Source organism: Lissotriton vulgaris, chromosome 5, assembly GCF_964263255.1.
Source record: "Lissotriton vulgaris chromosome 5, aLisVul1.2, whole genome shotgun sequence".
Classification (NCBI taxonomy): Eukaryota; Metazoa; Chordata; class Amphibia; order Caudata; family Salamandridae; genus Lissotriton; species Lissotriton vulgaris.
In genome coordinates, this window is record NC_141693.1 from 875,913,047 (window position 1) to 875,926,909 (window position 13,863).

At 39.5% G+C, this 13,863-nt stretch overlaps 1 protein-coding gene across 3 annotated transcripts in view; it reads right to left on the reverse strand.

Annotated features, from left to right (window-relative positions):
• Positions 1-13,863, reverse strand: part of BICC1 (BicC family RNA binding protein 1) — an 808,889-nt gene that overhangs the window by 322,549 nt on the left and 472,477 nt on the right. For all 3 annotated transcript variants that reach the window (XM_086922454.1, XM_086922453.1, XM_086922451.1), the window contains exon 3: positions 7,503-7,572. In XM_086922454.1, the coding sequence (XP_086778580.1) occupies positions 7,503-7,572 (70 nt within the window). The remainder of the gene's footprint in view (positions 1-7,502; positions 7,573-13,863) is intronic.

The following is a 13,863-nucleotide window of genomic DNA, read 5'->3' on the forward strand; positions in this document are numbered from 1 at the left end:
AGTTAAATGTGGGTGACTAAGGGATGTTGTTATCCAGATACGGTTTTATCTTTACCAGAAAACATTTTTTTTGTATTCTTCCTCCAACCTTAAAAAGTAATCTGGCTTCCAGAGGGAGGCAGCGAAAATGTTCGAGGGTACAGGAGATTTTACTTTGTTTTTTTTTTTACTCCTGTACAATCTTGAGAATTAGGAGTTCCTTGCAGTCTTTCAACATATTACATTGTTCATGATTAGGCATGGGAGTTGCAGTTATGTAGTCAGCTAACATCAATGATGCTAACTAACATTGTTTTGCACTTGGTAAAATGATCTATGTGTCCTTATTGCCCAGGGCTAGTTGTTAGAGGTATTTTCCCCAGAAAGAAAAGAGAAAAGTTAAAAAAGGCTGAATGGAAGGTCATTTAGTCCTTCGACCCTGTAGGTATGGTGTCAGCAGTAACCTACAGAAAGAATCTGTAGGGCAATTATCACTGTAAAGACTTATGCGACTTTAAACAATACGCATTCAGAATCCCACATTGCTCTCAAAGTGGAGTGGGGTTTTCAGGAGTGTTCATTAAGCAATGGATGTGCTTTGTCAGATCACTGCAACTTACCCCATACTTCAGGGGCGACAGGCAGGATGCTCTTTCCGAGAATGTTGGTGCTGCCCTCGCGCTCTAATAATGTTAGTTCTGAAGATGCTGTACATGTTTTTACATAGATCCCATTGGCACAATCCTGCTCCTCTTCTTGAAGGCTATAACACAGCTTGTGTACAACTCTTGCAAGTTATAAAACATGTAGAAAAACTGGACACCCTTTGGAGGGAGGCTCCCAGTAATGAGATGATGCCTGTCGGAGTGTGTCACCACTATGCTCTGTAAAAACAATGGTGGGCCTTCGCGAATATCTGTATTAAGTGCAGATGCTTAAAAGAGTAAGATACTGCAGTGGAATACTACTTCTGAAAGATGACTGGATATTCATGTAACGCATGCTGGCTAGACTTGTATATCTGTAATGCGTATCCTCATTATTTCGAAAATTTGTTTTAATTTTTACAAATTATGAAAACGCTATGAAGTTTGCACGATGATTAAAATCAATCCAAATGAACTCTAATCTGGATTGAGATATTCTGTTGGATGTCTCCTACTTCTCTCCCTTATATTCTGGATCTGTGCTGCACTTGACCAGTAATTACAGAATGAAGTCTCCTATCACTGACTCTCCCAACTCCACCGCCAGCCTTTTTGGAAAAGTCAGTGCTGATATGAACAAACAAACATAATCAGCGCATTGTAAAATTTAAGTACCATGGTAAACTCGTGCTTAGTTAAAAACACTGCAGAAGTTACCCTTTAACTGCTCAGAGATGATGAAATGCACATTATAAATTTAGTAGTCAAGCGGTCAAAACACTAAATCAGCTACATACTGCCGTCCTGACCTACAGCAGTCTTTAAGAAAAGCAGGAGAACCATCTTTGGCTGAGAGGTCTGCCTCATCAGAGTTCCAAAACAGGAGCTAATAATGTTGCTGGTAAGGGAGCAATGGATGTTCCATACAGCGGCGGCCAGATATAGACCATTCCCCCAAAAGTGCGTCTGTGGTATTTGAGCGCCGGAAGGGTGATTCAGCTCATGGAGGGAACCCACACAGAGCTCCTCTGATATGTTATATTTTTGAAGTATCCGAAAAATCAAAATTATTTTCAGAGTTTGTAACTTTACATCATGCAGGGTAGCTGGGGAAGGGAGCTCTATCATACAGAGACCATATTGAAAGGGTGAGTGCCTTTATCTGTGTGTTCACCCTGTACCCTCTACTACGAAGGACTTTGAAGCAAGTGGTTGAGTGTGCAAAGCTGAGAAAAGTAACAACAGTTTCCTTTTAGGGACCGACCAAAAAGGATTGAGAATGAAACACTAAAATTCAAGAATAAAGGCCCAACTCTTTTCCTGCCTGCTGGTAACAACAAAACAGACTCCATCAGAGCAGGTTATGCCTTTTCTCCTTATTCAGCTCAATTTAACAAGCATCCTGGAAAGTAAGTGTTTGCCATCTACCTATGTATTCTTCAGATTGTGTACAATCAAAATAGACTTTGCCTCTCTACTTTGACACGTGGTAGTCTCGACAACTCAAAAATAACCTATCTATACAGACTAGGCAGAATGTGCTGCGACTTCACTTTCCCATCTGGCATATTCCTGTGTAAAAGCAGCATCAATTGTGAGAGACCTTTCCTGCCACCCATCAATCAGACATAAGGTGTGGGTCTTCCCAAAAACGTAATCTGGGAACTACAGCAGACTAAACTAAATTTGGCTTGGTTTGGCTTTCATTCTGTGGGCAACATCTAGTCAAGTTGTAGAATGGCTTTCATATGTTGATCTCATATGCCACTGTATCCCCATAGATGGAAAAAAAATATTGCAATCTGAGCATGGACATTGGCAGACAGTTTTTTGACAGTTTATTTTGATTCTTTAAGTCTCTAACCTTTGCAGTTTCATGTGCATGGTAGTCTTATACAGAACAAATACACATAAGATTAAAAAAAACACACGCATCTACTATGTAAATGTAAATGTGTTGTATTTGTATAGCGCGAACAGTAACCCGTAAGCATCTCGGCGCTTTTACTCCTACCACAAGGGAACCCCTCCTGGCTTTTCCTTGTGAGGTGTCCACTCCTGGGCATCCCATGGTGAAACCAGGCATCCCTTGTGTATCGGGGGCCGTTGTGGAGACTAAGCAAGCTATTGCCCAGAGTTGCAGCGTGGGACCCATGCTTAGATTCGGCACTGAGGCGAGAATATCCGGTCAGAGGAATTTAAGCCCGATCCCGCCGAGGCAGGAATCGAACCCTGGTCTCTGGCCAGCGCTCTGCATCAAGGTCTGCCGCTCTAACCATTGAGCCACACTTCTCCACTATGTGAAGTTGAATTTAGGCGAAGCACTCTTTGAGATCCTACCTTGGTTAAGGTGATGGACTTAACCTTCGACAAAGGATGTGTAACCTAGTAGTCCTATTAACCCACTCTAGATTCATCTGGTTGATGAACATATTCTTATTTTCACATCTACCATCTATCTTGAAAGGGTCGAACCCAAAGCACCCTACTCCTCTCTTCCCCTTTGCCATTTGGTTTCTTTTCTACGTTAGAGTGTTTGTTTTTTTATTCACACTGTCCCATCTTTCTTTCATTTCTTGTGACTTTTTCCATTGTAGGTTAGCATTTGCAGGCTTTTTCCAATGTAGGTTAGCATTTGCGGGCCACAGCAAGTTTATTTGGTGCCAAAAGCATTTTTCAATATGTACAATGATTTTCTTTGTTGAGGTTTCTTTGTTGGAATTTTGCCTGTGATATCAGTCTATCACTGTGGCAAAAATACATTATTTACCATTGCCAAGAAGATCATAACAGTCTCAGAATGGATCCTGTACTTGATTCAGCAATATATTTATTGAGGCAGACCAGCAAACTACAATGTTACCCTACATGCAGAGCACGAGTTGGACTCAAATAATTACTCCAGTTAAGCGAGGCATGGTTTCTTGAATGCGGAAGTATAGTTTGTACTTAAAGTAGAAGCCTCCAATCCTCCTTGACCAGCACTGGCTTCCACTGAATCAATTCTCTCCAGGGGCTTCGACCTTTTCATATCTGAGCCCAGCTGATTTCTAATGCTAGTTATTGTTACAGTGTGATATCACTCAGCAGGAGGGCATTTTGATGCCGGGCCCTTCTTAAAAATGTACTCTGACCTTAGATGACTTATACTACGAATGTTAATTTCTTGAATAGTCTGTTATAGTCTTGCTTCTATTTGGAAGTTGTAGGATTGTTTACCAATTTTTTCTTTAGGCTGTTTTATGGTTAACTGTCAGTCTTTTCCACTATGGATCCGGCCAATGAGGAGGCCAAAGCGTTTTCAAAATAAAGCCCACTGATTAACTTGCCCATGAGCAATAATTCCTATTATTACGGTTGTCATAGTTTTTGACGCTGTCACTTGGGCTTCAAGACCGTATTGGATACATCACCATTTCCAGAAAAAAAGAAACCATAATTAAATAAGAGCAAACTATTCGGAGCTGATAATCAATTTTGTCTACTAATACTTTATATGGATGGGCGTTGAGGGTGAACCTCAAGTTTACTTGTACTTTACATCTCAATCAGCAGGTGCACACTATACAAACTTGAATGTGAATTTGACACTTTAATGTCATGTAGTCAGCTGAGGTAGTGCAAATGATGTGCACTTATAATGCTAGATTATAAAATGACCACATATGCTATGGTGCCCTGATTTTCCAATAACACCAGGTGTTCCCAAATAAAAGAGTAATGTCCGATAATCCGACACAATTTCATAACAATATACTAGATAAACAAGAAACAGTCATATGCATAATGTGTTTTAGACTCGAAAGTACATCGTCAAAGTAACTAAAATGAAGACACTTGCAAAATGGTATAAAAATAAAAATAAAGAAAATAATTGACTCTGTTCGCAGTGAAACACACACTGCACGGCTCACAAACCCGGGCCATGTAGTATGTTTTTCAGTTCAGGTCTAATTTGAAGGTGGATTCTCGTTCCCCCATGTGGAGAATAAAAAGGTGTTTTTTAGGGCTGACGTTCGCTAACTAGCTTCCAAAGGGCGACCGTGGGTGAGTTTGTGTTCTTGCGCACCAGAACTGATGTAATTGTCTGGGGGCACCATGCTTGAATTATGAGGTGCCTGGACACGAAACATTTAAACATTGGCACGCAATATTAGAGAGCCGTTACATAAAACCTCTCTTTTCCTGGAGCTAACTGATTGCCAACATAGACATTTCGAACAATGTAGCAACACTAAATCACAAAACTACCAATTTTGAAACCTGTTGAGCAAGCATTTTCCTACAGGCCTCAAATGTTCATTTTTATTGTGTATGGTGACTGACAAAGCTATTACGAGTCTTATAAGAAACACGTACTTAGGGCGCTGTTATCCCTCATAGGCTGCATTAAATCTGACTTTAATTACATTTTTATAGCGTGCCAAAGAAAGCCAGGATGGAGCCTTCACTCCATTGGTCAGCAATTTCCAACATCCACCTTTACTGGATCTTAATACAAACCTGTTACATTTTGCTTCCTTATAATTCCCTTATGGTGTGTGCACTATGCAGACTTTACATTCTCAACGTAGATTTTCATGTTTACCAAAAACAGATTCTAGGAAAAATCTGGAAGACTACCGTATATTTACAAGAAATCGTCCACATTATTAGTTTAGCTGTACACCGCCATCGCCTGACAAATGTGACACCTGATTACAAGTGCTCTTGTGGGCAGCTGCGGTTGAAGCTTGTAATAAAATCGGACTCTTGTGGGCCATAGAAGCTGGCCAATAGCGTGGGGTTGTTGCTTACCTCACCAAAATCCGTAGGTCACAGTAAGCGCCACACTTTTCCACTTTTAAATTCCAGCAGATTTTATTTGCGAAATTTAATGAAGGGTGTAGACTGCATCGCACTGGGTGGTTACTGGATGTGGTAAACTTCACTCCATTTTTTTTATTCTAACCCCTCGTAAACAGGGGTCGGAGAATTCTGGCCATGCCTTAGGAAATCCGACGAAACGGATACACATAGGTACTACAAGTTTGAGACATAAGTTGTCTGTACAATCTTACACAAGCAGACAAAGGTCATGCATAAGTGCCACAAGAGGTTACACAGGGGTCATTGCTGTCATCCCTGCACCGAACTCCAACCCATGAACCTGCGGCTATGTAATGCATCACATAAGTCTTGCCAATAGTTTCATTCTTCCTTCTGGGCATGGAATGTGCACCAGAAAAGATCTCAGTACCATTACTCCTTAGACTGAAGAGACAGCTCAGTTGCAAACCAAGCTTCTGAGGATCTTAGAGTTTCCCAGCTATGATAAAGGAATTGTAAGTGTCACCTCTGGCAACCCCATAAGTGATGCCAAAGGTAGCTCATTGAAAAAAAGGGATAACAGGTTCACATTCCTAGGACAGATAACAAGGATGTAGTATATAACTGGGAGATACTGAGGGCTACTTAAACCATAGGAACCTCTATCCAGAACATTCACAACACACTAAACCACTAAACCTGATATCTACCTGTCATGTCTACACACAAATATCTCATAGCGCATACATGCATCTTGACAGATTTCATTTTCATTACCTCACATCGTTTACTCAATAATAATGGGACTCAATCTAAGGGTTAAGGAAAAATGGAATGCTGAGACTCATTTTCCCGGATTCACATATATGGCCTGTAGCTCAGTGCGGTTCACTCACTGAACCATCTTGTTAGCTGTAAAAGGTTATAACAAGTTAGATAAGTTTTGCGTCTTTATAAAATGACTCCCCCTTTGACTTTGTCTCTCTTTTCAGTCATGGGACTCACAATATCCTGCGACTGTGACTTGCTAATCCTTAATTTGACTGCAAGATCTTCTTGAGTCCATCTATTAAATATTGCTGCATTGTTTTTCTTACTTTTGAAATCGTGACATTCAAAGTAGGAGATAATATACTACTACATCAAAAATAAAAAATAAACAGACCATGGTTTTGATCTACTCTCTGGATCTGAAACAATCAAAACAGGATTATGTATAGAAATATCTACTTCCATTCATTTTACAGCATCCGTACGGCATGATCATTCTACAGTTATGTTGTACATTCTGACACAATAGATTCCTATCCTTATTTTGTGATGTACTTACTATTGTCATCGAACTTCCTTTGTACACTGGTCGATGGTGTAATAATGTATCTCTTATACATATAAATTATTATCAATTGAGATTTGTGTCACATGTCTTTAGAAACAGAGTTACATTCTATTCATAAACAATTGTGTGTTATTACATTATGCACTTTTTATACAGCATCAGAAGTTTCAGTAAAAATAGGAATTATATCTTATGTAAGGAAGGCTTTAACCCCTTTGCAGCGGCCGCGATTTCGCGGTAGTGCGGCCCTTCCGCAAAATGGGCGGGGCCACATCGGCCGTTGGCCGACAGCAGCACTAGCGAGGTAGTGCTCCCGTCGGCCGACAGCAGCACGCAAGGGGTTAAACCGATTGTCCTTTTCGTATCATAAACATGCTTATATTATAAGCATGTCTGTAGGCTAAAGAGCAATTTCATTTGTTTTTATCGTACACTCTACAGCCCCCTTTTTCCAGTGACTGTCATTTCGTCCTTAGCAATCACTTCATGGCATGTCCTACTTCAAAACATGTTAATTTACTAATGTCTTTAATGTTTGTGGGTTATTTTGTAGAAGTTTGACTTAAGTTTCTTCCTAATACCAGGAATCAAAAATAGCTGTGTTTAGTCATGCCTTCGTTGGGATATTTTATGTGTCCGTTTGTTTTCAGAGCTTCATCGTTGCTAAGTCCTAAGCAACCAATCTATGGCATAGCATATTTACTTAAAAATGAGAACACAATCCCTACCTTTTTTTGACTTTGCTCCTATTTTCAGTTTTGATGGCCAAGCAATCTGTGTATTGGTTTCTTCCATAATCTGTTCAATAAGATAAAAAATAGTTTTCTTTGTTACAAAATACGGAATTTTTCTAAAAACATCAGTGCATTCAACATGATACCAAGGTCGTATTATGGACTACACTCTGAGAGCCCCTTGAAAATCACAAAAACATTTTATTTTCCATAATTTAAGGAGAGGTAGGAAAGCTTTATTCGAGTTGCATACTCATAAAAGCACAACATATATTTTAAAACTTCACAATTAATAATAAAACATTTAGTCAGATACATATTTATAATTTAAGGAGAGCTTTAAAGTCCGCTTAAGCATTTATTTATTTTTATTCCATAAATTTTAATTCTAAATAATTTTAAAACTGTCAATCCTTTTACCAAACATTGCCAGGTAAGAAACAAGAACATGGGCAAAGGTACATGTTGAGCACAACAATAACAGGCTGAAGTAAACTACTCATAAACAAGGGATTGCAAGAGCTAGTCACTGGAAAATATAAAACAAAACCCTATGAAAGTAACATACACCACAGAGTGATCAACATTTTCTCCACAAGTGCATCAATTTGGACAAATAAATACGGGCACTGAGGCAAATAATGTAGTGAAGATACACACTGACCCCAAAACATATTTTTTCCTGTGAAAATGTTTTTCAATGGATAACACCTTGCCTTCCAGCAGTAGATTCCAAAACTCACTATGAAATGATAAAAAAAAGACCTAGGTACCTCATGTGTTGTTGGAAAATGGACTCTCTGAAGGGTCACCTCAAACATTTTACCTTCCTCTTTTTCTGACCTATTTGTTCGATTAGGACTCTGAGCACGTTACTACTGCTGACCAATGCTAAAGTAAACATACTTTTCCCCAAACACAGTAGCATTGCTGTATACACTATTGGCATATTTAGTTTACTTATAGGTCCCTTGTAAAGTGGCATACCATACACCCTGGGCCTGTAAATTAAATGCTACTAGCTGGCCTGCAGCACCGATTGCGTCACCCATACAAGTAGCCTTCCAAACCAGTCTCAGGTCTGCCTTTGCAGGGCCTGTGTGAGCAGTTTACTGCCAATTCGACTTGGCATTTAAAACCATTTGCCAAGTCTTTAACTCTCCTTTTATTACACATAAGCCACCCCTATGGGCAGGGTGATGAATAAATTAAAGGTAGGACATGTACCTTTACGTTTTACATGTCCTGGTCGCGACAAACAGTTAAATTCGTTTTTCACTACTGTGAGGCCTACTCCTCTCATAGGCTAATGACCGCATTTCTCAAAACACTTTTAAGCTGTAATTCCTAATCAGAATGGAGCAGTTGCATCAAGTCTTATATCTTTGGAATGGTAATGATAAATCCTCTGTGCTGGTAAAGTTGCAGTTGACATTATTATTTTAGTAATACCACACTTTTAGAAAGTGGGCATTTCTCTGCTCCTACTGCTGTGTGTGCATGCAGTCTGTATCCAATACACTTTGTGCATTCCCACTGTACAGTCACAAACACAGGAAGGGTAGGTGTGATGGAGTACCCATCTGCATTCTGATAGCTCTTTCTGGGCAGGATGAAACCGGGGAGCTGACACTTACACCTGAATAGACAGTGTCCTGTTTCCCACACAAAGATCTGATTACCCCCTACTGTTAGTCTGGAGCCAGGGTTGGGAAGGAAGGGCTTGTGCTCACGTCAAGGACCCTTCTTTGAAGTCACCCCCACTTCAATGGCACAACTGGGTATAAGTACTAGGCCTCTAATCCTTCCAAGACAATATACTATTGGAGCTGTTAAGAACCCTGTCCTGAAGAAAAACTGCTGTGCTGCTACAAGGATTGCCACTTAGCTGGACAGCTGCTCTGGAAGAACTGTTTTTCTGCTCTGATATCCTGCCTGTTGCCAGCTGCTTGCTACCCTCTGACCTGCAGAAGAAAAGGACTTGACCAATCTCACTTGAACCCAGAGTGACTCCAAAGGCTTACTGATTTGCCCCCTGTTCTGAACTCTCAGGACCATCAAAAACATCCTGCAAACCCTGCAACAGCACCTGGACTCTGCCATATGAGAGTCCCGGCTTGCCAAGTGGTGTCACTTCAGTCCTGGGCCCTTGGAAGGGCTTGTTTCTGTACTGACCCAGCAGAATCCACGCATCAACGACTATGCTGCCTGACATCGCTTCAATAGACTACACAGCTCGACAATGACTAACTGCACAGCCCTACGATGACGCATTGCATGCATCGCAAAGGGGTTAATTGACGAGGCTTCACTGGCTGTGCGGATCAGAACAACGCATCATCTGCCTCCACGGGATCGATGACTATGCATTGCCTCCTGTGCTCCTTGCATCCGGTCCTCGCCATTGATGCTTCCTCCATCCAAGGTACTTTTTCAGCAGGACCTATGAGAGTCCTTTAGCCTGCCTGCCCTCCATCGCAGTCAGCCTGAAGTTTAGATTTTCCCGGTATAGTACAACCAGATGTCCCTGGTTGGCGCTTTATGACTAAGCACTATATTTTGATTTAATCTTTAAAAAGTCATAACTCTGGTTCTCCTTATTGGATTCTTGTCATTTTGTTCTTGTTTTACTTATAAAATATAATCTAGTTTTCTATACCTGTGAGGAGTAATTTTGTGGTGTATTCATTGTGTCATTGTGTTTTGCACATATACATCACACATTGCCTCTTTAGATAATCCTGACTGCTCTGTGCCAAGGTACCAGCAGGTGAGAACAGGCTATCTTTTAGTATGTATATAGCTTATCTTGAGTAGAGTGGTGGTTCTTGGTTAAACAGGGTGCATACCTCTGCAAACCCGAAATCCCACTTCTAACACATGTGCACCCCATTAAAGACAAAGATCATCATGAAGGCTTCAACCCAGCAATCTACACATATGGACTGGGAGAATAAGGAAATCAATGGATGTAAAATCACATACTTTGTCGTCATCATACACCAATTACCCTCCATACTCCTATCAGTGGTTTACTCTCTTAAGACATCTTTTCGAGAAAAGAGAACAGCATCAAACGTTCAGCAAATGTTGCGTAGCGTAAATGAACATGACACATACAAGTATTATGTGATCTCACAGAGACCTTTTATACTGCAGAACATGAAAAACTATTGAATATGTTTGCCTAGACATGGCATTAAGAGCTACCCTATCATACTGGTTTTCCTCATTCACTTCACCCTTTAAGCAGTTTGAAGAATGAATGGCATGATTTTGCTCCATCAAAGTCCTATGAAAAAATGCCTGCTTCTTATAAGTGGAAACAATCGCCCAAAAATACTAAGATGGCTATATTAGATAAAACTGTTTGGAATATCTTGTATTTGAACAAATTGCCAATATGTTTGGGTCTAGACAATGAATCACATCATATACTTTAAGAGCACATTGGGAAGACTTTTACATTTACAATATTCCAGCTACACCTGTTGAAATTTAAAATCCTATCTCTCCCAAGGATGTCAAACTGGTGGTAGGGACTAAAGGAGTCTAACTTCTGAGTGTCAAAATGTTGGTCCAGCAGGGCTGCCTTAAATAGTACTGGCTATGCTTTGACCCACCTAGCAAGTGACCGCTCACAAAAACAGGTGGCAACAAATTTACTCCAAATCCTCACATCTGATCAACCTCCTTATGCTCCCTTTGGAACATAGAATCCAATTTACAAAAAATATGGTAGAGTCTATCAAGCAGAGAATTAAAGGATTGTAATGCAATGTGGGACACACATCAAATTCCAAATGGGAACGTTTAAAGTCAAGAAAATGAAAACACTAAACAGTGCCTTCATATGTGAGGCTCAGGAGCTTACTAGATTACTGGTGACAGCTTGCATATGTGGCCAATTAATGCACTGGGAGTTTGTGACAGTTTTTAAGGGCTGGAGCGCAATCCTATTACAGACGGGGTTGGATCAGATTATTGCTCTGCACCTTCACTAACATTAGACATTGAAGTCAAAGATTGCTGGGAGGCAGTAAAGTGGAGGAAGAATGGGTTCTCAGTGATTCAAGGTAGAAATGCAGAATAAACTAAAAGAAGGCCTCAATCAAATGTTGTGTTTTTAAAGCAAAAACCAGTATATTTATTTTGGCTCGTCAATTAGGAAGCAAGGTACCGCCTGACTGGGATAGAATATATCAATAATGGTTTCATGCATTGCCCTTATTATAGAAAGTATTATCATTACTAATTGCAGAAAGGACCTTGGGTATCCTAATTATTTTGATGTTGAAAGTTATTTTGATTCTGCTACGAAATCGGGCAAGCTGCCAGGTCAGTGAAGGCTTCTTCCTCCCAGGTAGAGGAGTACCCACCTGATTTTGAAACCATTGCCTTCCTGGTGAGGATCTTAGCCACTGAAAGACTGAGCTGTCAACATGTTTTTTTTTTTGCCCTGCTCTGCATTTTTGTTTGTTTCACATAAACAAATCTCCAAACTAGGAATCTGTGTAAAAAGGCGTCAGTTATCCTGACACTCAGAAAGGTTTATCCTTGTATGCAAGGATTATTGATGGAATTCCCCGCCTGTGTCTGCCATGCTTCATTTAGTGTTTCTAGGCAGGGAAATCTTGTGACAGCCATCACAGTCTACGTAAGAGAGGACAGACATCACTATGCATTGGTGGTGGAGTTTTGGGAGCACCACTAGGTCAAGAGTTTCCATGGACTGCACTTTTTTGGAGCGAAGGTGTGACAATTTAAATTTTAAAACCTAGAGTATTGAAATTCTGTAGTTTTAAAAATATTTTATATGAAAATAGCTCTGGTTTAAGAAAAAAAGGTGAGTGTTTTTATCGAACTTTTTTAATATTAGTATTTGAATTTCAGGGTGAGTAACAATATAAATGCCAACAATCAATCATAACAATTAAAATAAATTCTTGAACTATTTGCAAGAAATGTGCAGAGAATTGGCGAATAATCACCGAGCAAGGATGGTAAGCAATATGCGTCAGAAACAGCAATAAAATTCACCAAACACAGCGCCGTAGGCTTCATAAGGAGTATGAAAGTGCTAAATAAATGCCACTGCACTGCAATAAAATATATAAAAAAATGGGTACATTCTGTATGCTGTGACTACACTCCCTTGACTTCCTCCACTACCACTTAACAATTTTGTTTAATTTTACTAAAGGTTGATGAAAATAACACAATTATTAAAATCTAGTTGTGAACAATTGTTTAAATATAATGCCCCTAACTCTGCTGCAAAATATATTTGAGAAAACTATGCACTTAAATGAAATGTTTTTGCCACCGGGATTGCACATTTTGTTCAGAAAGAGATAGTAAAGCTCTTACAAAGCCGCACCATTCAACAATACCTTATCCTACATCACTGTTTCAAGTAATCCCTCTCCGGTACATTGTTAAAGTTGGGATTCCCTGTGCATTTTAAACAACAGATGTGAAAGGCTCTTTACATATAGTTACAAACATATGTTATTTAATTATACAGGGATTCCCAAACCGCGTTGGAACTTTAATAGCTTGATTAATGAGGTCCTCACCCCTAGGGATCTCCTCATTCCTTGGCAGGAAGAAAACACAGGTTCAGAGATGCTTAGATCTTATTCATTGATTTACAGTATACTACAATTCACTTTGCATTCTCCATAAGCAACAATCATTTGAAATGACCATACTGGGTTTTCCGTATGTATTGAAAAACAAATGACGAATATGGTTTTTCAAAGTATGCATTTTCAAAAGTATTTTTAAACTAAAGTAAGGAAATGCACATATAAAATAATAGAAACCAACTTCTGAGAAAACTCAATTACTATAGATATAAACTGATGGAGATGTTGTGTGGTGATAAAAACACTAACTACCCAGAGCAGTTAAAAATGAAAAAAGTTTCCTGAAAATGAAAAAAACAGTTTTAAGACAAACATTGTGGACCCACAGCAAATCCCTTTTGGTAATTGATGGGCTAAAATACAGAGTTGAGAAGATATTAATAGTGAAAAATCCGTTAAGCAATTCTTTTTCACGTTTTTTGCAATTCACAAAGTGTTGTATGATGAATCACGTCATTGTAAACCCATACAACAGGTGATTATTCTAAATCACAAAGAAACGATTTATCAATATCACACATGACTGGTGGCACTATTTGGGATCACTCTTTAACTCAATGCACATGCTAGATTGCCTTATCTACAATGCATGCTAAACAAATCCAAGCATGCACGCACAATACCACACAGACAGTAGCTGTTGTGCTTTATATTCGGCCTAAAATAGCAATGTCCACACATGTACATTGTATTGAAAACAAAAA